Below are 24,556 nucleotides of genomic sequence, written 5' to 3'. Positions count from 1 at the left end.
CTGCCTGGGAGAAGAGACCAACCTCTGCCTGTCTACAACCTCCCTAATGGGGCAACGGAGATAGGAATCAATACGGCTGGCCAATATGATCAAGTATTGTTCCTCTATTGTTCCAGCGTTGCAGGCAGATGGTGCAGGCCTGAGGTGCAGGCCTATGGAGCAGGCCTGTGGTGCAAGTATAGCAGGGTAAAGTGTAGCAGAAACAGGAGACAGGAAAGGCAGAAGTGCGTAGCAAGGCAACTGCTACGACTTCTATAGACTGGGAGAGCCTCGTTGGCACAGCTCCATTGGCTCCCTAGGAGTGAGCACACATTGCACTCTTACAGATGATTGGTCCAACTACTAATGACACAACGAGGTTGTTGATGCAGGTGCATGTCCTGTTGTCCCAAGATAACTGTCCATGTTCATAGCTACCAGTGTCTTGTTTTAGTTTCCATGCTGCAGGCACAGCACTGTTTTGCTCCACTGCTAGCTGGCTCTGCATTTATGCTGAGCATGGCCTACCCCCATGTCAGGCTCTAGGCCTGCACTGCCAGATTGCTCACACTGCTCGTCGCTGGCATTGCCACAAGAACTCACCCTGCAGAGCCCTGCTGCAGGAAGCACCTCCAAGGTTGTTACACAGGAGTTGTCCCTAAGTCCTTGGTTCTCCGCGCACAAAGCCATCTCCTTGCAGCCATCTTAGGCTCTGTTCACCTCCCTCCCTAAGCAAGCTAAGTCATGGAATCATGGAATTGTTAGGGTTGGAAGGGACCTCAAGGATCCTCCAGTTCCAACCCCCCTGCCATGGGCAGGGAGACCTCACACTACAGCAGGTTGCCCACAGCCACCTCCAGCCTGGCTGCAAACACCTCCAGGCAGGAGGCTTCCACCACCTCCCTGGGCAGCCTGTGCCAGGCTCTCACCACCCTCCTGGGGAACAACTTCTTCCTCACATCCAATCTTAATCTCCCCACTTCTAGTTTTGCTCCACACACCCCCAGTCCTATCCCTCCCTGACACCCTCAAAAGTCCCTCCCCAGCTTTCTTCAGATCCTGGAAGGCCACAATTAGGTCTCCTGGGAGCCTTCTCTTCTCCAGACTGAACAGCCCCAACTCCCTCAGTCTGTCCTCATAGGAATCCAGTCAGGGAAATCAGAGCAGACTCCAAACTTCCTCAATCTCATCTTCTTGATCACTTTTCTCTCTTCAATCCCTGCCCAGATAAGGAAAGATGAATTGAGTTTGACTACACTGCCCTGCTCCACGAGATCCCAGCACAGGTAAGAGCAGGGGCCTGACCTGCCTCCTTTCATCCACAGAGGCTTAGGAGCAAAGGTGATAAGCAAATCTGCATTTGCCCTTCTCTTCTCTTCTCTTCTCTTCTCTTCTCTTCTCTTCTTTCTCTCTCTTCTCTTCTCTTCTCTTCTCTTCTCTTCTCTTCTCTTCTCTTCTCTTCTCTTCTCTTCTCTTCTCTTCTCTTCTCTCTTCTCTTCTCTTCTCTTCTCTTCTCTTCTCTTCTCTCTCTCTCTCTTCTCTCTTCTCTCTTCTCTCTTCTCTCTCTCTTCTCTCTTCTCTCTTTCTCTCTTCTCTCTTCTCTCTTCTCTCTTCTCTCTTCTCTCTTCTCTTCTCTCTCTTCTTCTCTTCTCTCTTCTCTCTTCTCTCTTCTCTCTTCTCTCTTCTCTCTTCTCTCTCTTCTCTCTTCTCTCTTCTCTCTCTTCTCTCTTCTCTCTTCTCTCTTCTCTCTTCTCTCTCTTCTCTCTTCTCTCTTCTCTCTTCTCTCTTCTCTCTTCTCTCTTCTCTTCTCTTCTCCAGGAGATGATTTCATGCCACATGCGCCTCACTTGGCTTCCTGCTCACCCTCTGAGAGTGAAACACTTCTGTGCCTCAGAGAATCAGGGGCTGGATGGCTCTGGAGTGGGCTCTGGATCAGCTGCTGGAATTACACAGGACAGAGCAGTGGATTTTTAAGAGGGATGGGTCAGCTTGATGGCAACAGAGGAAATGTTTAGAGGCCTCCTGCTGAGCAGCCTGCAACATTTCGCTCCTTTGGGCCCTGGAATTCATTCTTACACTATCACAAACTGCAAGACCTTCTGGACTCCTACCTGAAACCTTTGCTACTGCACTTACCCAGACGCACACCAGATGCTCTGATGTCTCTGCCTCACTCAGTGGAACACAGTTTGTAAGCAAAGTTAATATATTTGGATTAAAAAAAGATGGAGACAAAGTATTAATCTCTCACTGGAGCCTTGCTCTGGTTGGGCTGTTGCTCTTATGGGGGGATGGATAAATGCTGAGTTTTATCTTTCACCTCCAATAAACCAGATGCCATTACACAGGGTTGAGGTAGGGTTTTCTTTCTTGCTGCTACTGTTTGACCCCAAATTTCTGCCTCCTCCCAGTGTCTGGTCTCTAAAAGGCAATTTTTTACCCCAAATTCTCACCTTTCCCAGTGTCCAGTCTGTGCCAGCAGTGTTTGCCCCAGGGAGTCTTGCAGGATGGAAAAGACCTCCAAGAGCTTCAAGTCCAACCCTTAACAGAGCACTGCTGAGCCATGGCCCTCAGCACCACAGCTCCACAGCTTGGAAACCCCTCCAGAGATGGAGACTCCAACACTGCCCTGGGCAGCCTGGGCCAGGCCTGGACAACCCTTTTGGGGAAGAGATTGTTCCTTATGTCCAACCTAAACCTCCCCTGGAGCAACCTGAGACTGTTCCTGCTGCCCTGTCACTTGTTCCTTGGGATCCCAAGCCCTACCTGGCTCCAGACTCCTTGCAGGGAGCTGCAGAGAGCAATGAGGTCTCTCTCAGCCTCCTCTGCTCCAGGCTCAACACCCCCAGCTCCCTCAGCTGCTCCTCCTCAGCCCTCTTCTCCAGACCCTTCCCCAGCTTCATTGCCCTTCCCCCCAGCCTCTCAATATTCTTCTTGGAGTGAGAGGCCCAAAGCTGAGGGCAGGATTTGAGCTGTGGCTTCCCAGTGCCAGTCGAGAGGCACAGTCCCTGCCCTGCTCCTCTGCCACACCACTGCTGCTCCAGGACAGGCTGCTGCTGGCTTCTTGCCCACCTGGGCACTGCTGGCTCCCCTCCAGCTGCTGCCAGCCAGCACCCCCAGGGTCTTTCCCATCCAGCAGCTCCCAGGCACTCTGCCCCCAGCCTGCAGCCTCCCTGGGGCTGTTGTGCCCCAGCTGCAGGCCCAGCACCAGCCCCTGCTGAGCCTCATCCCATTGCCCTCAGCCCTTGCCCCCAGCCTGGCCAGACCCCTCTGCAGCTCCTCCCTACCCTCCAGCAGACCAACACTGCCACCCAGCTTGGTGCTGGACCTGGAGGATGCTCTTCCTTCCTCTCTGGCCTCAAGGGAGCCCAGGCACAGCTGCTGCCACAGCTGCCCAGCAACCATCTCTGCACAGCCTGCCAGCAGCACCTGGCCCTGCCCTGCCACACCAAACCCTGCTCGTGGGCTTCACACCAAGCCCCAGCTGCTGCCAGACTGCCTCAGCTTCTCCCATTCCCAGCAAGACCAGGGGCTGGGGGTTGCACTTGGGTCATGGCTGCCCCATGAGGCCTCCAGGCTTGGGGCAGAGAGACTGGGAAGTGCCCAGCAGAGACAGACCTGGGGGTGCTGGCTGGCAGCTGAAGCTGAGCCACTGTGTGCCCAGGTGGCCAAGAAGGCCACCAGCAGCCTGCTCTGGACCAGCAATTGTGTGGCCAAGGGTGTGGAGTGGGGCACTGGGGAGGCCACAGGTGAGCTGTGGGTCCACTTTTGGGGCCTCACTCCAAGGAGGACATTGAGGGGCTGGAGCAGGTCCAGAGAAGGGCAATGGAGCTGGGGAAGGGTCTGCAGAGCAGGGCTGGGGAGGGGCAGCTGAGGGCCTGGGGCTCTTCAGTCTGGAGAAGGGAATGCTGAGAGGAGATCTGTTGAGGAATGGCTTGAATTGCAGGGACATGGTTCTATGGAACAGCTGTTTGATCAGAGTGTGTAGGCCAGACTCCATCTTGCTGTTTACTGCTCACAGCTTAGCTGGTGTGCTGATGCAGCAAGGCCACCACTGCCCTGTGACTGTGCTGGCAGTTTCTCACAAGATAGCAGCATGTGAAATAGTTACTTATAAGATAGTAGTATGTGAAACAAAGTGTGAAACAAGGAGCTGCTGAGAAAGGAGGCTGTGGAGCTGCACGTAGGCCTGACCACAAGCAGGTTGGATAATATGATGTAACCCTGGACTAAGAGCTAATAGAATACTGACACCTGTGCATATTTAGCTGCTGAATATACTATATAAGCTGTGCTTCTGAACAATAAAGTTGAAGCCTGCTTATCAATCATATTGATTGCTGCGAGTCTTTCCCTCTCTGTTTCTCGCCGTTGGATCGCGTCCCAACAGAGATCTTCGTGGTGTTCATCAGTATCTGAGGGGTGGGTGTCAAGCAGCAGGGGCCAGGCTCTTTCCAGTGGTCCTGTAGAGGACAAGGGGCAAGGGACACAGACTGGAGCACAGCAAGTTCCACCTCAGCCTGAGGAGAAACTTGTTTGGTGTGAGGGTGCTGAGCCCTGGAGCAGGCTACCCAGAGAGGTTGTGGAGTCTCCTGCTCTGGAGACTTTCAAGACCCATCTGGATGTGCTCCTGTGTGGCCTGCCCTGGGTGATGCTGCTCTGGCAGGGGCTTGGACTGGATGATCTCCAGAGGTCCCTTCTAACCTGGTTCTGTGACATGATCTGGGTGGTGGCACTGAAGACATCCTCCCCAAGACTGCTGCTGACACCAGACTGGGTGAGCTGCAGCAGAGGGGCCACAGGCAGCTCCCCTATGGGCTCTGGGCAGCCCTGTGCCCTCTCCGTTGGATTGCTCTTTGTGTCCTTACAGCTGCTTTCAGCCTTCTTTCCCTCTGCCTCGGTCTCCCTCCTTCATTTCTTTCTCTTCCCCTTTGGTAAGCAGAGGGCTTCATGGGGAGCAGCTGTCACTCACCTGGGGGCCAGCCCAGGGCTCACCCCTGGCACCAAGATTAAACTGATCCTGCTGGGCCTGCCCAAAGCAGAGGCAGAACTGGCACCAGCTCTTCATGTGGCAGAGGTGTGGAGCAGCAGCTGCAGCAGAGGGCAGTGAGGCACTGACCCCTTGCGCAGCACCCCTGAGCCCGGCAGGAGCCCTGCCCACGGTGGGACTGCTCACCCTGCTGGGAGCCACCTCCTGATTGCCCCTGGAGCATTTGGTGACAATGGCTTCAGGCTTTTGTGCTCTGACTCCCATCCCGGCCAGGGCCTTCTGCCTCCTGCATTGGAGTGCAGCTAAAAGCCCCAGGGGCTGCCCAGCCTTTCCCAGCTGATCAAATACCAACCCCTCTGGGCCACTCCCAGGGAGAGTTTCACTGCAGAGAGCCTCCTTAGAGAAATACCATCTTTATTGCATCCAAAGCTACAGATCAGACAACAGGACAGAGCTCACAGACAGACACAGACAGACAGGTCCCATCCAGAGGCTGGTGCTCAGTGCCTGGCAGTCCAGCTGCAGAGCAGTGACAGTGCTGTCCTTCAGGGGTCTGTACTGGCACCTGTACTCTTTAGTATCTTTATCCCTGCTATAGACAGGGGGTCGAGGGCCCCACCAGCAGTGTGCAGATGGCACCAAGCTGAGTGGTGCTGTTGATAGGCCAGAGGGACAGGATGGCATCCAGAGGGACCTGGCCAAGCTGGAGAGGTGGTGCCCAGGGGAACCTCCTGAGGTTCAACAAGAGCAAGTGCTCTTATTGCAAGAGCAATGGCTTCAAAGTAGAGCAGAGCAGCTTTAGACCAGATGTGAGGAACAAGTTCTTCACTGTGAGGGTGGTGGAAGCCTGGAACAGGTTGCCCAGGGAGGTGGTTGGGGCCCCATCACTGGAGGTATTCAAGGGGAGGCTGCACAGGGCTCTGGGCAGCCTGAGCGAGTTGGGGATGCCCCTGCTGAGTGCAGGGGGAGTTGGACTGGATGAGCTTTGGAGACCCCTTCCAGCCCCAACTATTCTGTGATGCTACAAAAGAGAGGAACCAACTAACTAACTAACTAACTAACTAACTAACTAACTAACTAACTAACTAACTAACCCTGAGTCCTGTGTCCAGTTCTGGACCCCTCAACTCAAGAAAGAGGTTGAGCTGCTGGAAGGTGTCCAGAGAAGGGCAACAAAGCTGGGGAGGGGTCTGGGGCACAGCCCTGTGAGGAGAGGCTGAGGGAGCTGGGGTTGCTTAGCCTGGAGAAGAGGAGGCTCAGGGGAGACCTTCTTGCTCTCTCCAACTCCCTGCAGGGAGGTTGTAGCCAGGGGGGCGTTGGTCTCTTCTCCCAGGCAACCAGTACCAGAACAAGAGGACACAGTCTCAAGCTGTGCCAGGGCAGGTTTAGGCTGGAGGTTAGGAAGAAGTTCTTCCCAGAGGGAGTGATTGCCCATTGGAATGTGCTGCCCAGGGAGGTGGTGGAGTCACCATCACTGGAGGTGTTTAGGAAGAGCCTGGATGAGGCCCTTGGTGCCATGGTTGAGTTGATCAGATGGTGTTGGGTGAGAGGTTGGGCTCGATGATATCGAAGGTCTCTTCCAACCTGGTCTATTCTATTCTATTCTATTCTATTCTATTCTATTCTATTCTATTCTATTCTATTCTATTCTATTCTATTCTATTCTATTCTATCCTAACTAACTAAGCAAGTAACTAAGTAAGGAAATAAGTAAGTTAACTAACTAACTAACTGAGAAGCCAACCAACAGGCAACAAGGAGGAACCAACAAGGAGGCAAAGGAGGCCAAAGTCAGAGGAGCTGCTGGTGAAGGATCTCCCAGACCATCTTCTTCCTGAAGCTGGGCATGTGTCTCTGGAAGGAAAGCAAAGAGCCATGACATGGGAAGCCACAGCAGGCAGAGGCAGACAATGGCCACGACCCCCTGGCTGCTGCCTCTTGCCCAAGAGGAACCTCACAGGTTCCGCTAGGAAGCAGGCACAGGACACAAGGATGGAGAAGAGAGCTCTGCCCTGCTGAGCCCCCTTGGAACTTCCAAGCCAAGCAGCCCTGCCCCAAAGCCAGAGAGAGGGAGGCACAAAAACTCAGCCCCTGCCCCAGGCACAAGGCAGAGCTGCTGAGCAACCTCCCTGGCTCTCGTGCCCAGAGCTCTGGAGCTGCCCACAGCCCTCACTCACCTGGCTGAAGGTGATGGCTCTGTCCCTGCAGATGGACTCAGCATATTTACAGAGGAAGACCCCGCAGTCACTCTGGTTCCTCTGCTGAGGGATCTCCTGGGGAAGGCAAAGCAGAGGGAGAAGTTCACTCCCTGGGCAAGAGAAGCCGCCTGGCAGCTCAGGCTCCCAGCTGGCAGCCCAGCAGTGCTCACGTACCTGGGCCCCCATGCTGTGCAGAGCCCACTCGGCAGAAGCCAGCTCCAGGCCTCTCCTGCTGCGGCTTTCCTCTTGCAGGTATTGGCTGTGCAAAGCAAACCCAGCCCTCACACCCTGGCCTCACCTCTGGCACAACCAGTGCCAAAGCTCTGGGGCTAAGGCTGCTGGCTGCAGAGGGGCCCTGGCCACCAGCTCTCCAGGCAGCAGTGGTTGGATGCAGAGCTGCTCCACCCTTCCCCAGGCAGCTGCTGTGACCTGCTCAGGAGAGCACAGGGCTCCAGGGACACTTGACTTGGCTCTGGGGGGCCACTCTCCTGCCCTGGCTCTGCAGAGCTGCTGCAGCTGCTCCTCCCTGCTTGTGCAGCACTGGCAGAGACATCTATGGAGGAGCAGCTGCCCCAGTGCCCTTCCATGGGGACCTCTGGGGCGTGGGTGGCAGACTGCAGGCCCCCAAAACCCTGAGTGCAGGGCCTCAGGGGAGAGCAGGCAGGTAGCCAAGGGCATGCAGCTGGCAGCAGGCACATCAAAGGCTGCTGCTTTCTGCCTCCAAGAAGTAGGAAACCTTGCAGCCAGGAGGCAGAGACAGCCTCTGAACCCCTCCGAATGCACAGCACAAAAGCATTGGCTGAGCAGCTACTTACAGCAGAGCCTGGCAGATCTTCATGCCCCTCTGCCCCAGCGAGTCATAGTAGCTGATGGTCTTCCTCCTGACATCAATGACCTGTGGTTGGAAGGGGACTGCTGGACAAAGCACAGCCTTTGGCTGCACACACAGCCAGAGCCTCCTGACTTCCCTGGTGAGGATTTCACCCCCACCCAGCTCTACCAAGAAGCCACTTGGACTCACCACCAGTGCCCAGTGTGTCCCCAGGTGGATGGGAACCAGGATGATGTCCTTCTGGAAGATGTCCAGGCCCCTGGTCCACCTTCTCACCCCCTCATAGCCACCAGACACCAGCCTGGGGTAGAAGAAGGTGCTAAAGGCATGGACAGAAGGGTATCCAGCCTTCCTGCTCCTCTCTGCCACCAGCTGCAGGTAGAAGTTGATGACCTGTGCCAGGAAGAAGCAGCTGGGGATGTAAAAGGGGACCCAGCTGCCCCAAAGCAGAGCAGGGCAGGCAGGGCAGCAGCAGTGGCAAAGCCCTGCTGAGCTCCATGCCCCTGGGCTGCAGCTGCTGTACCTCATCGTTCAGCCACTGGCCCTCCCTGAGCGTGCCCATGGCCTCCCGGGTGACACGGAGCTTGAAGGCACTGCTCAGCACCTCCCGAGGGTCACCTGGGCCCAGGGCAGCTCTGGCTGCTGCCTCCAGGGCCTGCAATGCACAGGGAGAAGCACTTGTGAGGCACAGACCCCAGCACATGGGCCCCTGGGCAGCTCCCCGCTCCAGCAAGGGCTGGCAATCGAGGTGCCCGAGGGGGAGCAGCTTCCTCTGCCACCTTGCACAGCCTCTGGCAGCTGCCAAAGCCTTGCTGACCTCTGCTGCAGGCCCCCTGGCTGCAGAGCCCTGGGGCTTCTCCTTGGCCTTCAGCGGCCTCTTCCTCGCCACCGAAACCTCCCCGGCGTCGTCAGAGGTGACCTCAGCTGGGGAACAGAGAGCCCACAGGAGACCAGGGTTGGAAAGGGCACCAGGAGCTCTCTTTGGCCTAAAGGCCTCTCCTCAGCCCCCCCTGGAGCAGTGGCACTGGCTCCAAGGCACAGAGCCCTTTGCCCCGAGCAGCTGCTGCTGGCTTCGGAGGGGTTGGCTCCTGAGCAGTGCTGCAGAGCTGGAGCTCAGAGCCCGAGCCCCGAGTCTGCCAGCCAGAGGGGCCAGCCCAGCCTGCTGGGGGGCACATTCCCTGCTGCTGCAGCTCACAGCAATGCCATTTCCCTCTGCCTGCCAGCACCGGGCAGGCACCTTCCTTCACAGCCCAGCTGCAAGGCATTTCTCCTCAGGCAAGCAGGCACTTGGAGCTGGCAGAGCCACAGGGCAAGGACAGGGAGCAGGGAGCTCCCAGCTGGGACTTCAGCTCCTCCTCCTGCTGAGGGCTCTGGGCTCCCCAGCACAGAGAGGGGCCTGGGGGAGCTCCTGAGAGCGCCGTGCGCGGGGCCGTGCCCCAGGAGACATCCTCAGGCACTGGCTACAGCCATGGCCAGGGGCACAGAAGGGCTGCAAAGGCCACGGGCTCAGTGGCAGTGCTGAAGGACAAGAGCCAGAGCTTTCCCAGCTCCAGGCAAGCCAAGGAACATCTGGCAGCTTGACCTCTCCTGCCATGGCCAGTACCTGACTTCTGCTTCTTGCGAGGCACCTCCTGCTCCTCATCCTCCACAAGCTGCACAGCTCTGAGGGAAGAGCACACAGAGCAGTGCTTGGCAGCCAGGGGCAAGCTGCTGCCAGGCTGAGTTCCCTGCACTCCCACCTCTGCCAGGCCATGGAGCCCTCGCAGAGCCCTGGCTGCCTCACTAGAGCGGGGAGGCTCTGCCTCTCCTTCTGCTGAGGCTTCCCAACCCTTCCTGCCTCTTCCCAGCCCCAAAGCATTGCTGACATCCAGCAAGGAGCTTTCCTCTTTGCTCCAGGCAAGAGCGCACCGGAGGCTCTCTCAGCTCCCAGCTCAGGACGCTGGTGGCGAACAAGAGGAGCCCAAAGCGCCTGGAACCTGCGCTCGGGAGCTGGCTCCGCACGGGAGCAGAGATGCTTCTCGGCTGCTCCTATCCTCGGCAGCCGCCGAGAGCAAGGGCAGAGAGCCTTCTGCTCCGGGAGCAGCCCCTGAGGGACCTGCCAGGCTGCGACCCCCGTCCAGCCGCAGAGGGCACAGCAGCCCCGCAGGGCACAGCAGCCCCGGGTGCCCTTCCCCAGCCAGCGCTGCCCGCGGCAGCAGCCCCGCTCCGCCCCAGCCGTGCCCGCCCCGTCCCGCCCGCGGCTGGCTGCGGGGCCTGCGCAGAGCTCTGCAGCGCCGCTGCCTTCCCGAGCCTCGTCCTGCCTGGGCGAGCGACGCTTCTCGCACCTCCTCCGTCCCGCTGCCGGCGCAGCGTCCGGCGGGGCCATGGCTGCAGCGCCACTGGAGGGGACGTTGCCAGGGCGGCTGCTAGGGACGCTGCCGGCTCTGACGTGCCACCTCTGTGACCTGGCCCTGCCACCCTGCCGATGCCGCAGCACCCGGGGGCCCCGCTGCAGCCTCTGCTCTGCCCAGCCGCTCCCGGCTGCCACGGATCCTGCCTGCTGTTGAGTTCGGCCTCTGGCTCCTGAGCTGTGCCTCCCCCAAGGCTTTGCCTCAGGGGCTGCCCTGCTGTGCCCCTGCCGGGGGGCTGAAGCAGTGCCAGAGTGCCAGAGCAGTGGGGGAGCAAAGTCCTTGCCCTGCAGAGCTGATGTGGGGCTGGAGGCATGGCTGTGATTGAAGGGGCACAGCTCTTTGCTGTGAGGTCAAGCACCAGCGACCCTCTGAAGCTGCCATTGCCGCCTCTGGGCTTGACCTGTGCTCAGCATGGTGCCCAGCTGGCACGGCCCTGGCCCAAGGAGGTCTTGGCCAGAGAGATGTTTCCCTGCTTCCCCACCACCTCCTCAGGCAACCTCCTGCAGTGTTCTACCACCCTCACAATAAAGAATTCCTTCCTCGTGTCCCAGCTAAGTCTGCCCTGCTCTGGTTTGAAGCCTGGCCCTCTTGGCCTGCCACTCCCAGCCCTTGTCAGAAGTCCCTTCCCAGCTCTCCTGAGCCCTCTGCAGGTACTGCTCTAAGGTCTCCCTGGAGCCTTCTCCAGGCTGAGCAGCTCCAACTCTCCCAGCCCGCCTCCAGAGCAAAGCCCTCTGCTATCTTGGTGTCCCTCTTCCTTCCCTGCATTCATAGTGCTCTGAGTCTGGGTTACCTGTGCTGGGTTTGCTTGGGAATGTCCCTGGGCTGCATCAAGGGAGTGTGGCCAGAGATGGAGAGAGGGGATTCTGTCCCTCTGCTCTGGGGTGACCTCATCTGCAGGACCAGGTCCAGCTCTGGAGCCCCCAGCACGAGGAGGACAAGGACCTGATGGAGAGGATCCAGAGAAGGCCACAAGAAATGATCAGGGGGCTGGAGAACCTCTGCTGTGAGGACAGGCTGGGACAGCTGGGGTTGTCCAGCCTGGGGAAGAGAAGGCTCCAGGGAGACCTTAGAGCTGCTTTTCCCTGTCTGGAGGGCACCTAGAAGAAGGCTGGGGAGGGGCTGTGAAGAAGAGTCTGAATCTCTCTCCGTGTCAAACCATCCTCCCTTGTCCTGGCACAAGAGGCCCTGCTCCAAAGTCTGTCCCCAGCTTTCTGCTCTGCCTCCTGAGGTACCCAAAGGCCCCCAGAAGGTCTCTGTGCAGCCTTCTCCAGGCTGATCAAGGCCAGCTGCCTCTGCCTGGTCTCACAGCAGGTCACTGGATCGTTTCTGTGGCCTCCTCTCCCCCACTCCATGGCTCCATGGCTCTGCTGTGCTGAGGACTCCAGAGCTGGCCCTGCAGGGGGGCCTCAGCAGAGCAGAGGCAGAGGGGCAGCCTCTCCTCCCTGCCTCTGCTGCCCAGGCTGCTGGGGCTGTCTTGGTGTCCTGGGTGTTGCCAGGTGCTGTGACACTCTGTCCTGCATGCCAGCTGCCCTTAGGCACTCGGGATCCTGCCCTGGAGTTCTGCTGTGCCTCAGCAGAAGGCCCCAGGGCCGTGGCCGTGCTGCAGCTGTGTTGGGGCAGTTCCATTGCCTCTGGCTGTGGTCAATGTCTGCTCTCCCTGAGCTGCTGTTGCTGCTGGGAGATGCTCTGCAGGCATCCCCAGGGCCTTGTCCCAGCCAGCCAGGGGCACGCAGCTGGTTTGTGTCTCCTGGGGCAGCAGGAGCTGTGTGTGGGCTCCCTGCAGGAGCAGCTTGGCAGCCCTGGCTTCTGGGAGGCTTCCTAGGGCTGCTCTGGGTGAGCTGCAGCAGAGGGGCCACAGGCAGCTCCCCTATGGGCTCTGGGCAGCCCTGTGTCCTCTGCTGTGGCAACCAGGGCACAACCCAGCACTGGGAGTGCCTTGGGGCAGAGCCAGAGCTGCTGGCTGCTGCTGGCTGTCTGCTGGCTGTCTGCTGGTGGATCCTGCTGGCTGTCTGCTGGCTGTCTGCTGGCTGTCTGCTGGTGGATCCTGGTGGCTGTCTGCTGGCTGTCTGCTGGCTGTCTGCTGGTGGATCCTGCTGGCTGTCTGCTGGCTGTCTGCTGGCTGTCTGCTGGTGGATCCTGGTGGCTGTCTGCTGGCTGTCTGCTGGTGGATCCTGGTGGCTGCTGGTGGCTGTCTGCTAGTGGATCCTGCTGGCTGTCTGCTGGTGGATCCTGGTGGCTGCTGGTGGCTGACTGCTGGTGGATCCTGGTGGCTGCTGGTGGCTGACTGCTGGTGGATCCTGGTGGCTGCTGGTGGCTGACTGCTGGTGGTTGTCTGCTGGTGGCTGCTGGCGTATCCTGGTGGACACTGGTGCTGGCCCCGGGCCGAGGTGATGATGGCTGTGTCCCCTCCCCAGCCAAACCCCGGAGCGGGGCTTTGGGTGCCCCAGGAGGGAGGGCTGGGAGCAGGGCAAGGCTGGGAGGGGGGAGGCCTGAGCGCCGCTGTCCCACGCCGCAGTGCTGAGGACATTGCCGGCACGAAGCTGCTTTTGGGGCAGGATTGAGAGAGGAGGTTGTCCCTGGAGCCAAGCGGAGGTTCTTGTGCTGGGGGAGAGGCCCTGGGAGCTGCAGCACTTGCCATGGTGGGGACCCCCGGGGGCTGGGGCCCCTTCTCTTCTCCCTGCCCCCACAGCTGGACAGGCAGCAAACTTTCCATGACTCTGATCTTCTCTCTGGGATTCTCTGAAGTCAACTTCTTGCAGACTTTCACTACTTCAAGAGGCCTCTAAGCAAGCTGGGGACAGCCTTTTGCCTAGGAGCTGTAGTGACAGGACAAGAGGGATGGTTTGAAACTCAAAGAGGGAGGTTTAGAGCAGCTGTCCTGTGAGAGCTCAGTGCTGCCAGGCAGGAAACTCCAGCTGCCTTCCCCTGGATCCTGCCCGTGCTTGGCTCGTGCCCAGCCTGCCAGCACATTGCTGCCTCCTGTTCCAAAGGGAAAAACCTCTCCAGGGATGCTGCAGGGTTTGAGCTGAGCAGGGCCTGATGGCCCAAGCACAGCCCTGAAGCATGGAGCATGTCCCACTGCCCCCATGCTGGACCCTTGAGAGCTGCCAGTGTGTTGCCTGCTGGCCAGGGAGCACTGCCTCCAGGAGTCCTCTGCCAGCTTGCTCCCTCTCAGTGTGCTGGGGATGGGCTGGGGGTGCAGCCTGGAGGAGGCTGAGGGAAGACCTTCTGGCTCTCTGCAACTCCCTGGAAGGAGGCTGGAGCCAAGAGGGGGTTGGTCTCTTCTCCCAAGGAACAAGTGATAGGAGGAGAGGACATGGCCTCAGGTTGCTCCAGGTTGGACATGAGGAACAAATTCTTGCCCTTGAGGGCTGTCAAGTCCTGGCCCAGGCTGGTCCCCATCCCTGGAGGGGTTTCCTGGAGCAAAGGGTGGCTGTGTCTGCCCAGCTGCAGTTGTTGTTTCTTTCCATGAAGGAACTTCCATTCCCATGGGACATTCCCTTGGGTTTCTGTCTAGCTCTGGTTGAGTGTCTCTGGCTGTGGCTCTGTTCCCTCAGCAGCCAGAGCTGGCCTGGCTGCCCTACTCCTCTCAGCCACACTCCTGATCTGTGTTCTTAGGCTCAGTGCCCTTTCTAAAACACAAACCCAGCTGCTCTGGTCAGCAGAGGGTGATCTGCTGGGGGTGATGAGGGTTGGATGCTTCCTAAGGGATGCCAAGGCACCCTACCAGCGAGGCCAGTGGTGCCCAGACTGACAGATAGAATCCTGGAATGGTTTGGGTTGGAAAGGACCTTAGAGATCTTCTAGTTCCATGGGCCGGGCCATGAGGAGTCCATACCCTGCAGCTCCCCACTGACATCTGCAGAGGAAGCCATCTGAGGCAGCACCTGCCAAGGGGGAGCTGCAATGGCCTGGAGCTCTTCCTCCATCCCCTTGCAGCCAGGTCAGGCCAGCTCAGGCTCTGATCCAGGGCGACCTGCAGGCAGCTCCTTGGAAAAACACTGCTGGGTGGGAAGCACCAAGGGCTGCTGCTGGCCTGCCCACAGCAGCTGAGAGGATGTGCCTGACAGGACTATGGTCATTAATGTGATGAATGGAATGATAATTCCTGTCAATTAGGTGATTTTGATTAAAGCAAAAGCAGGAGCATGAATGGTGAACCAAGGGATCAGACACTGGGAACTGACATATGTAACTAGAGTGAGATTCTTTTTAGGCTTCATTATAATCAGTTGTTGATGATTAATTTGACTTGCTTTACTCCAGAGTAAGATTTTAGCTTTCATTATAACCTGTTGTTTATTAATTTGATTTGTTTTAACGTATGTATACAAAGGCCCTAGGGAAATGTTAGGAACTAACAGCTAACAGTTGAAGTATTATGAAACAAGAAGTTGTTCAAGGATGAGAAAGGAAGAGAGGTTGCTACAGGAGATGTGAACACAAGAGACAATTGTGACAGTCACAAGAACCTATGTGAAAATTCATCCCTGGGAAGGAGGTTGATGGCAACAACAGAGCTAAGAAGACACAACCACAAGGACTCAGCACACAACCCACCGGCTGTGCTGACCAGAGGATTGCATCATGGAAAGCCCACCAGAAGGACAAGCTAATTTAAATAAACCCACCTTTCTATGCATATGTATTAAGAGTAGGAGATTTAAAGGGGAGTTAGACTGTGAGGAGTGTGCACTGTGCACCCAGCGCTGTTTTGCATGTCTCTCATTGCCTTAAAATTGCTCCTTTCAAACTGTATTCAATCGACTGTCATTAATAACAGTTAATAACTGGCAGAACTATTAATAATGATATTGATAACTGTATTAATCCCAAAGGCCCCCAGAAAACGTCAATACAACTTTTGTACAGTTATGTTCAGGTTCCTGTGCCCGGCTGGGAAGGATCCACATCAAATGCACCTTCAGGAACAGCTGAACGATTTAGGCAGAGGAAGGGAAACGACAACTCTGAGCCTAACATCAAATCCAGAGCTAGAGAGAGCCAGGAGCTGCAATTTCTGCTTCGGTCACAAGATGGACTCCCTTCAGCTCCTTCATGGAGCAGAGGCAGAGGAAAGAGGGGGAAACCCCAAACTCTGGAGGCTTTGCTCAAGCTCCAGAGTCAGGTTCCTCACACAGCAATGCTCAGGCTGGGAAATTCGGTCAGTCCAAGGCGCTGTGCCGGGAGCTGCAGGCAGGAAATTTCATAAGCCCAAGCTGTGCTCTGGATGCAGTTGCAGAGGCAAAGCGAAAGCAAGGAGCTAAGCTTCCACCTTGTCCACAGCGAGAGAAGTGGAGCCGCTGGGCACCGGCGGAGGGGGAGGCACCAGCAGCACTCCCCCAGCCGGCCGGCAGCCGGGCAGAAGCAAGGGGGGAAAGGGAAGGGTTTACCAACCCCCCTCTCTTAACTCCTGTTGGAAACAAACCAGAGCAGCAGCAGAACAGCAATCTGAAATGTAGCCAAGTAGCTGCTGAGCAGCTCACAGCAGTGAGCGGCCAGGGCCCTGCCCAGCAGCTCTGCTGCTGGCTTGGTGCCGCCGGCAAGTCCGGACCCAGCTCCGTGCAGAGCCTCTGGCATCTACCTCCAGCTGCTGCTGCTGTCCTCCGGCTCTTGGTCAAGCATGGCTGGGCTTGGCTATGCCCCATCGGGACAGTTCTGCAGGAGGATTTCCCTGGCTTGGGTGCTGTAAGGCACCTGAACATGTATCTGGCTCAGCATCGTGGGGGAAGTCATTGGGCATAAAGTTTTGGCATGTGGGAGCTTGGCACTTGGCCCCTGGGCTGAACAGGAGCCAGCAGTGTGCCCAGGTGGCCAAGAAGGCCAATGGCATCCTGGCCTGCATCAGGAGCAGTGTGGCCAGCAGGAGCAGGGAGCTCATCCTGCCCTGTGCTCAGCACTGCTCAGGCCACACCTCGAGTCCTGTGTCCAGTTCTGGGCTCCTCAGGTTAGAAAAGATGTGGAGATGTTGGAAGGTGTCCAGAGAAGGGCAACAAAGCTGGGGAGGGGTCTGGAGCACAGTTCTGTGAGGAGAGGCTGAGGGAGCTGGGGTTTTGTCCACTCCGTTGGATTGCTCTTTGTGTCCTTACAGCTGCTTTCAGCCTTCTTTCCCTCTGCCTCGGTCTCCCTCCTTCATTTCTTTCTCTTCCCCTTTGGTAAGCAGAGGGCTTCATGGGGAGCAGCTGTCACTCACCTGGGGGCCAGCCCAGGGCTCACCCCTGGCACCAAGATTCAACTGAACCTGCTGGGTTTCCCGACCCAAACGACTCCGGTCTCTGCGGCTAGGCTCAGCAAACGCCGGCCGTGCAGGCGCAGAACCCGGCGCCTCCGCTCCCTGCTTCCCGCTTGCGGGGCAGCCGGAGCCGCGGCGGAGCGGCTGAAGGGGCCACGGGGTGCGCTCGTAGCGGCGCTCTGGCCACGGCGGGTCCTGGCTGTGCGACTCGGCAGCTGCAGCCTCCCCGTGCGGATCCGGGGGCCGCCTGGCCAGAGCCGCCCAGCTGGCAGCAGCGCCTCTGGAGCACCGCCGGGAGCACCGGGCGTGGAGGGCTGGCAGGAAGGGCGGAAGTGACGTCACGACGCAGCACCGGAGAGCACCATGGTTGCTGTGGGTAGCACGGCCTCCCCTGCGGAAGGAAGGGCGGAAGTGACGTCTGAGGGCACCCCCGGCGGCGCCATGCCAGGAGCCTTTGGGCTTTCCGTGGCGGTGTTCAGCTCTCCCTGATCACTGAACTGATGTGGAGTGGCCAAAACAGTTCCTTGCTTGCACCCGAGCAAACGAGATTCCTTCTGCTGATCCACTGGTAGGGCATTACGTGGCATATGGTGCCACATCCAGCTGGTGGCCAATCACTAGTGGTGTGCCCCAAGGATCAGTGCTGGGCCCCATGCTCTTTAACATCTTTATTGATGATCTGGATGAGGGCACTGAGTCCATCGGCAGTGATTTTGCAGATGACAGCAAGCTGGGGCAGGAGTTGATCTGCTGGAGGGCAGAGAGGCTCTGCAGAGGGACCTGGACAGGCTGGGCAGATGGGCAGAGGCCAAGGGCAGGAGATTGAACACATCCAAGTGCCAGGTGCTGCACATTGGCCACAGCAACCCCAGGCAGTGCTGCAGGCTGGGGGCAGAGTGGCTGAGAGCAGCCAGGCAGAGAGGGACCTGGGGGTGCTGGTCGATGGTAGGCTGAACATGAGCCTGCAGTGTGCCCAGGCAGCCAGGAGGGCCAATGGCATCCTGGCCTGCATCAGGAAGAGTGTGGCCAGCAGGAGCAGGGAGCTCATCCTGCCCCTGGACACTGCACTGGTTAGGTCACACCAGTTCAGGGCCCCTCAGGTTAGGAAGGAGGTTGAGCTGCTGGAACGAGTCCGGAGAAGGGCAACAAAGCTGGGGAGGGGTCTGGGGCACAGCCCTGTGAGGTGAGGCTGAGGGAGCTGGGGCTGCTTAGCCTGGAGAAGAGGAGACTCAGGGGTGACCTTCTTGCTCTCTACAACTACCCAAAGGGAGGTTGTAGACAGGCAGAGGTTGGTCTCTTCTCCCAGGCAGCCAGCACCAGAACAAGAGGACACAGTCTCAAGCTGCGCCAGGGGAGGTTTAGGCTGGATGTGAGGAAGAAATTCTACAGAGAGTGATTGCCCATTGGAATGTGCTGCCCAGGGGGGTGGTGGAGTCGCCATCATTGGAGGTGTTTAGGAGGAGACTTGATGGGGTGCTTGGTGCCATGGGTTAGTTGTTGAGGTGGTGTTGGATTGGTTGATGGGTTGGACGTGATGATCTTGAAGGTCTCTTCCAACCTGGTTAATTCTATCCTATCCTATCCTATCCTATCCTATCCTATCCTATCCTATCCTATCCTATCCTATCCCATCCTATCCTATCCTATCCTGTCCTGTCCTGTCCTGTCCTGTCCTACCCTACCCCAGCCTACCCTACCCTACCCTACCCTACCCTACCCTACCCTACCCTACCCTACCCTACCCTATCTTTGACCTGGCTTTGGGCACAAGTGGAGTTTGCCCATGGTGTTTCCCCTTGCTCTGTTCTGCCTCCAGCCGGGGGCGCTGGCGCAGCCGCCCCAGGGGCAGGAGGAGCTGAGCAGAGCGGGAAGGGTCCCCCTGGGGGAGGTGTCCCCAGCCGGCAGCTTGGCAGCGCCGCAGCATTGCAGGGGGCCGGGAGCGAGGCCGGGCCTGGGCCAGAGCCCGAGAGCGAGCAGGGCAGAGCCTGGGTGCCCGGAGGGAGGCGCAGCCGAGCGAGGCCTGCCCTGGCTGCCGGCTGCTGGCGGCAGCGGCCCCGGGCCCTGCTGCCCCCCCCCCGGGCTGCCCCTTGGAGCGGGCAGGCAGGCTGCGGGGGGCTGTGGGCTGAGGGGGCTGCTGCAGGGGAGCTGAGCTGGGGCCGGGGGTGTCCCCGGGCGCTCGTTAGCCGCGGCCCAGCCCCCTGCCGCCCCAGCCGCTGCCGGAGGCGCTCCGAGCCGGACGGGAGCGCAGCGCAGCGCTGCCAGCCCCGCGGCAGGGGCAGGGGCAGGGGCAGGGGCAGGGGCAGGGGCAGCGGCAGGGGCAGGGGCAGGGGCAGCGGCAGGGGCAGGGGCAGCGGCAGGGGCAGCGGCAGGGGCAGGGGCAGGGGCAGGGGCAGCGGCAGGGGCAGGGGCAGGGGCAGGGGCAGCGGCAGGGGCAGGGGCAGCGGCAGCAGCAGGGGCAGGGGCAGGGGCAGGGGCAGCGGCAGGGGCAGGGGCAGCGGCAGGGGCAGGGGCAGGGGCAGCGGCAGGGGCAGGGGCAGGGGCAGCGGCAGGGGCAGGGGCAGGGGCAGGGGCAGCGGCAGGGGCAGGGGCAGGGGCAGGGGCAGGGGCAGCGGCAGGGGCAGGGGCAGCGGCAGGGGCAGGGGCAGCGGCAGGGGCAGGGGCAGGGGCAGCGGCAGGGGCAGGGGCAGGGGCAGGGGCAGGGGCAGCGGCAGGGGCAGGGGCAGCGGCAGGGGCAGGGGCAGCGGCAGCGGCAGGGGCAGGGGCAGGGGCAGGGGCAGGGGCAGCGGCAGGGGCAGGGGCAGCGGCAGGGGCAGGGGCAGGGGCAGGGGCAGGGGCAGGGGCAGCGGCAGGGGCAGGGGCAGGGGCAGGGGCAGGGCAGGGGCAGGGGCAGCGGCAGGGGCAGCGGCAGGGGCAGGGGCAGGGGAGCCCTCGCCGGCCTTGGGCAGCGGCGGGGCCCGGGCCGGCTGCTCCCCGCCCTGCAGGAGGCTGCCCGCAGCGGGGGCGAGGAGGAGGTTCCGGGGTGGCTTTGGGGTGCCCGGGCTGCCGTCCGCCCTGCCGGGGCCGGGCCCTGCGTCTCTGCGGGGCGGCAGCCGCGGAGCCGGCCGTGCCCCCACGCCGCCCCCTGCCCCGGCACCGCGGCTCCCTCTGAAGCGCTGCTGCGAGGCTAAGCCTGGGCAGAAGCTAAAGGCCAAGAGCTGCTTTCGTTGGCGGTAAGGCAAGAGAAGAGTCTCGATCTTGTGTTTGCCGAGCAGGCTTCATTCTAAAGCCTGAGCGAGGCCAAGCCCCGCGGCACGGAGCCCTTAGCCAGGCAAGGCTGCGAGCAGCTGCAGTGCAGCTCGGTGCTGAACCCGGCTGCTTTCATCCGGTGAAGTCTGGCAGCCAGGCAGCTCCAGGGTGCCAGGGAGCCTCAGCACTTCAGCACCTGGTGATACCCGGTGGCAGGGCTGTGACTGCTGTGCTCTTCCACATCCTGCTTCCCCTGCCCAGTTCCATCAGCAGAGCAGCCACCAGACATAGTGATGATTGCACAAAGTCTCCCTGCTGAAGCTATCCCCAAGGGCAAGGGCAGGGGATGGTTGGTGGCGTTTGCTGGATTTGTTGTCTGGCTTTTTGTCATCAGATCCTGCTGTCTGCAGCTGCACTGGAGAGGATTCCCAGGGATGCAGACCAGTTGATTCCTGCTGTTTCCCAGGGTGCAGGCTTCCAGCCAGGGGAGAGATCACCCAGCAGAGGCATGGGAAGGAGCTGGCCTCTTTACCAAGGGCTTATTTAGCTGCTGGCAAATCTCATCTCCAAAGAGCTGCATTGTCACTCTGAGCATGCAGGGCCTGCTCTTCCCAGGCACAAAATGTTTGGCCCTGGGCAGGGGCAGGGGGCTGCTGGCAAACATCTCTGTGTCTCTGTCCCCAGGTCAATGCAAACTGGAGGAGTCGCTGTGCCAGGGCTGCTGCTGGGGAATCTCGGGAGCTTGCCTGACACTGCTGTGAGTAAAACAGTGAGCAGGGACAAGTTACTAGCCCTGGAGTGTCTCTTTTGTTGCACTCTTGAGTTTGGTCACAGCAAGGTGGTGTTTCCCTCACCTGAGTTCAGCTCTGGAGCTGGGCTCAAACTTTTATCCCTTTTGCATCCTTTGCCCTTGGGTTTTCCCTTGCTCCCCCCTGGGCTTTGTTGGTGGGACAGGGAAAAGCTTCAGGCTTTCCTGCCCCTTTTTACCTCTCTAGAAGGAGATTTCCTGTGAGTTTTGGATGATAGACTTAGCACCTTTAGGAACTGGCCTCGTTCTGGCTCCTGTTTCACATCTCCTGAGTGCCTTCATCAGAGCCTCTGCTCCTGGCTGTGCTTCTGTTCCTCTGTTCCATTCAGCCCCTCTGCTGTCCAGCTGCAGCTCTGGACAGGTCTCAGGCTTTGTGCTCTGACAGCTCCAAGGCTCCTGTCAGGGTCATTCGTTTGGATCCAGGCTTCTGTTTCTTTCCCTTATCACAAGGTTGCCTCCCATCAAAGTGTTCTGTAGCAGCTCAGGCCTGAGTCCATAGGTGACACAGTGGCAGCCCCCAGCCGCTCTTGGCTGGCTGTGTGCTTTGGCTTTGGGTTTGCTTGTTTGTCTGGAGTGCAGCGGGGGCAGAGGCTTTTCAGCTCCCAGCCTCCTGTCCCCAGGGAGCATTTTGCTCTCCATGAAACACAGTGTCTGTGCTGCAAGAGGGCAGCTTTAGCTTTCTGCCTTTGCTGTTGTTCCACTTTCTCTGCCAACACCTTGCTGAAGATGGTCTCGGGGCTGGTTTCAGGTCTTGCAGGAGGCTGGTCCAGCACAGCTGCATTCTTCCTCCTGACTCTGTTTCTCCAATGGAAGAGCAAAGGAAGCATCTTCTGGATTCAGGATGTTCTGGTAGGCATCAGAGTGAATGATTGTTGTTAATCTGATTTACAGCCCTTGGGGTTTGTATAAGGCTCTATGCTGAGAGTGTGGCTGCTTTAAATAGCTTGTTACTTCCCTCTTGGGAGTGAAGTGCAGAACCCCATCCACAACAGGCCTTGCAGTACCTGAGGAGGGCTATGTCATGTCAAAGAGTTTCCTTTGTTGCCTTTTGGCTGGAGATATTTCTGTGGGTTTGTGCCTCAGTCCCTTTCCAATCCATGCTCCACTTGCTCCCCCTGTCACAACAGCAAATTCTAGTGGGGGCAAAGGTTTCAAATGAGTTTGGTTCCATTGTGCATGAATGGTGCAGCTTCCAACAGCTGCACAGAGAGAGCTCCAGTGCTAGATGGTGACAGCAGGGAAGGGAGCTGGAGTGAGCTGAGCATGGGGGCCATGGGGGTGTTAGGTTGAGGCTGGGGCTGGGTGACCTTGTTCTAACCAAACCAGTTCCAGGGTTCCATGACTCTCTCAGGATTTTCAGTGTAAGAGGTTCTGTTCTATTTCCAGCCAGAGGAATGCACTGCCTCTGCCTGTGCCACAGCTGCTGCCTCTGCTCCTCCAGGGAAGCCTTTGAGCCAGGAGCAGCTGCTGAGGCAGCAAGTGCTTGAGAAGGAAAAGGAGCTGCTGGAACTGCGGCAGAAGCTCTCAGAGCTGGAGCAGGCCCAAGCACAGGTGAGCAGGACAGGTGGTGACACTTTGCTGGGGGGGGCTCAGGCTCTTGGGGACAGTTCTTGGCTGTGCTGGGAGCTGCCAGCCCTCAGCTGGTGCTGCTGCCTGGGAAGCAGAGCTCTGTGAGGAGTGGAGCAATGCCAGTTCATCTGGGGAGCTTGGGCAGGATTTTGTGACCTGAAAACTAAGAATTGCACTCAAAATCGAGGCAAAAAAAGGTGAATTTGTTGGGGTTTGTTCTGAGTTTCCCTCCACAATGATCCCTGCCTCTGACTCTCCTCTTCTACCCCTTCGCCAGGCCCAAGGGAAACCTAAGCCTGAGAGAGAGAAGCCAGCCAGGGGTAAAGATGCTGCCCCCCAGGAAAGGGAAAGCAGAAAGGTGTCTGAAGTCAGCAAGCAGCAAGCAAGGCTGAAAAGACATCTTGAGGATAAGGCAGAGGGCGAAGAGAAGGAGGGGAAGAAAAGGAGGAGCTGCAGGGAAAAAGAAGCCAAAGCAGAAGCCGAGACATGCAGAGGCAGAGCAGCAGGCAGCAGAGGCAAAGGGCTGAGTGGTGCTGGTCACAAAAACTCACAAGAAGGCTTAGAAGTTAGTCTCCTCCTTCAGCAACTCCTCAAATTAGAGAGCTGCCTCAGATAGCCCTGAGCAGGCTGAGGGGGCAGGGGGCAGGCCAGTGGCCAGAGCCGGCGGAGATTGCCCAGAGAGCAGAGTCTGGGAGGAGCTGCAGGAGCCAAGGGCAGAAACAGAGCCCAAGGAGGCTCCCTACAGCCTCAGCACTCAGAGGTGAGGAGCTCAGCATCCTGCTCTGCTCTTCAGGCCAGGCTTTGCTTGTTCCTGGCTGCTTTCTAGGCTGGGATCTCCTGGGCCAGGAGCTGCCTTGCCATTTGCAGCTTTTGAGGTGAGGTTTCTGGGTGGCAGGAAGCCAGGGTGAGGCTGTGAGTGCCAGCAGCTCTTCCAGCCCTGTGCTCTCCAGCAGCCCTGCTCTGGTGGCATTGCCAGCAGCTGGGCTCTGCAGCCTCACTGCAGGGAGCTGGATGCAGTGTATGGGGCACCTGGTGTCATTCTCTACTCTGGGACCTTCTGAGTGCTGAATCTCTTCAGCACTGAGCCAGGAGCTGACAAGAACAGAGGCAGGGAGGACAGCACTCAGTATGAGTGACAGTAATCATCCCACTTTATTGTTCCACACTTTGTTATTTAGAGTCTTATCTTATGCATAGTTAATTCTGTTCTAATTTAACACACACTGTTGGTTCCTCTCTAGAAGGTTACATCACTGTTTTCACAACTCTGTGGAATTCTTCCTACTCAGTCTAATTGCTCTCTTTCCCAGATCTCGCCTCCTGCTTATCTTGCTTGCCTCCCTTCTCAGGGGCAGCTGGACTTCAGCATACCAGGCAATCAACTCTTTCCCACAGCTCCTACTCCACCGCTCTATTATCAACAGAGAGTTCTTCAAGGCCTGAATTGCACAGGTGTTGCTGGGACCCATGTCCCCTCTTGCTCAAAACAATCCCCAACAAGGAGCTCTCTTTCTGATTCCATGGGGTTGGTTTGCCTTCTGCTTTCAAGTGAATGGAGCTATCTCCCCTGGGTGTCTGGTCACCAGTGGTGTTCCCCAAGGCTCAGTGCTGGGGCCAGCTCTCCTGAACACTTGATCAATGCCCTGGGTGAGGGCATTGAGGCTCCCTCAGTCAGTTTGCAGACAGGCCCAAGCTGGGCAGGAGTGTTCATCTGCTTGTGAATGTACAGAGGCACCTGGCCAGGCTGGATCAAAGCTCAAGCCAATGGCATGAGGTTCATCAAGGCCAAGTGGCAGGTCCAGTACCTGGGTCACAGCAACCCCCTGCAGCACTGCAGGCTGGGGGAAGAGTGGCTGGAAAGATGCCCAGCAAAGACCTAGGGTGCTGGGCAACAGAGGCTGCATCTGAGCCAGCCTGTGGCCAGGTGGCTGAGCAGGCCAACAGCATCCTGGCCTGGGTCAGCCATGGTGTGGCCAACAGGAGCAGAGCAGTGTACCCTGCACTGGGTACTGGATGCACAGCCTGAGTACTGCATTGACTTTTGGCCCCCTCACTGCAGGGAGGACACTGAGGTGCTGGGGTGGCTCCAGGAGGGACTACAAAGCTGGTGAAGGGTCTAGAGCAAAAGTCTTGTGAGGAGCAGCTGAGGGAACTGGGGATGTTTAGCCTGGAGGAGGCTGAGGGTGGATCTTCTGTCTCTCTTCAGCTCCCTGAAAGGAGGCTGGAGCCAGGCAGGGCTTGGTCTCTGCTCCCAAGGAACAAGTGATAGGCCAGGAGGAAATGCCCTCAGTTGTGCCAGGGTTCTCAGCCTCTCTTCCCAGGGGAGATGCTCA

At 58.6% G+C, this 24,556-nt stretch overlaps 2 protein-coding genes across 2 annotated transcripts; one reads left to right on the top strand and one right to left on the bottom strand.

Moving 5' to 3' along the window:
* Positions 1-5,426: 5,426 nt before the first annotated feature.
* Positions 5,427-10,364, bottom strand: LOC137458861 (sentrin-specific protease 2-like). The gene is made up of 9 exons (XM_068170148.1): positions 9,976-10,364; positions 9,603-9,889; positions 8,817-8,923; positions 8,523-8,654; positions 8,189-8,392; positions 7,983-8,062; positions 7,342-7,426; positions 7,147-7,242; positions 5,427-6,823 (listed from the first exon to the last, which is right to left on the bottom strand). The coding sequence occupies exons 1-9, from the start codon at positions 10,362-10,364 to the stop codon at positions 6,761-6,763; spliced, it is 1,443 nt and encodes a 480-aa protein (XP_068026249.1). The 3' UTR covers positions 5,427-6,760.
* A 9,634-nt stretch (positions 10,365-19,998) lies between these two features.
* LOC137458847 (tol-Pal system protein TolA-like) lies at positions 19,999-22,949 on the top strand. Its single transcript, XM_068170139.1, has 4 exons — positions 19,999-20,603; positions 21,403-21,503; positions 22,096-22,205; positions 22,501-22,949. Exons 1-4 carry the CDS (start codon positions 20,440-20,442, stop codon positions 22,837-22,839), a joined length of 714 nt encoding a protein of 237 aa, XP_068026240.1. The 5' UTR covers positions 19,999-20,439; the 3' UTR covers positions 22,840-22,949.
* Positions 22,950-24,556: the final 1,607 nt, after the last annotated feature.

The sequence above is a fragment of the Melanerpes formicivorus genome, unplaced genomic scaffold, assembly GCF_026170545.1.
Source record: "Melanerpes formicivorus ecotype bairdi unplaced genomic scaffold, bMelFor1.0.p_v2 SCAF_289, whole genome shotgun sequence".
Taxonomy (NCBI): Eukaryota; Metazoa; Chordata; class Aves; order Piciformes; family Picidae; genus Melanerpes; species Melanerpes formicivorus.
This window is presented reverse-complemented; position numbering and strand designations above follow the sequence as displayed.

Coding starts and splice junctions, on each gene's coding strand:
- LOC137458861 (XM_068170148.1), bottom strand. CDS start 10,364: ATGGCCCCGCCGGACGCTGCGCCGGCAGCGGGACGGAGGAGGTGCGAG. Junction 8,924..9,602: donor TCGCAAGAAGCAGAAGTCAG/GTACTGGCCATG, acceptor TCTGTTCCCCAG/CTGAGGTCACCTCTGACGAC. Junction 7,427..7,982: donor AAGATCTGCCAGGCTCTGCT/GTAAGTAGCTGC, acceptor TGCTTTGCACAG/CCAATACCTGCAAGAGGAAA.
- LOC137458847 (XM_068170139.1), top strand. CDS start 20,440: ATGCAGGGCCTGCTCTTCCCAGGCACAAAATGTTTGGCCCTGGGCAGG. Junction 21,504..22,095: donor TCTGGATTCAGGATGTTCTG/GTAGGCATCAGA, acceptor CTGCTCCTCCAG/GGAAGCCTTTGAGCCAGGAG. Junction 22,206..22,500: donor TGGAGCAGGCCCAAGCACAG/GTGAGCAGGACA, acceptor CCCCTTCGCCAG/GCCCAAGGGAAACCTAAGCC.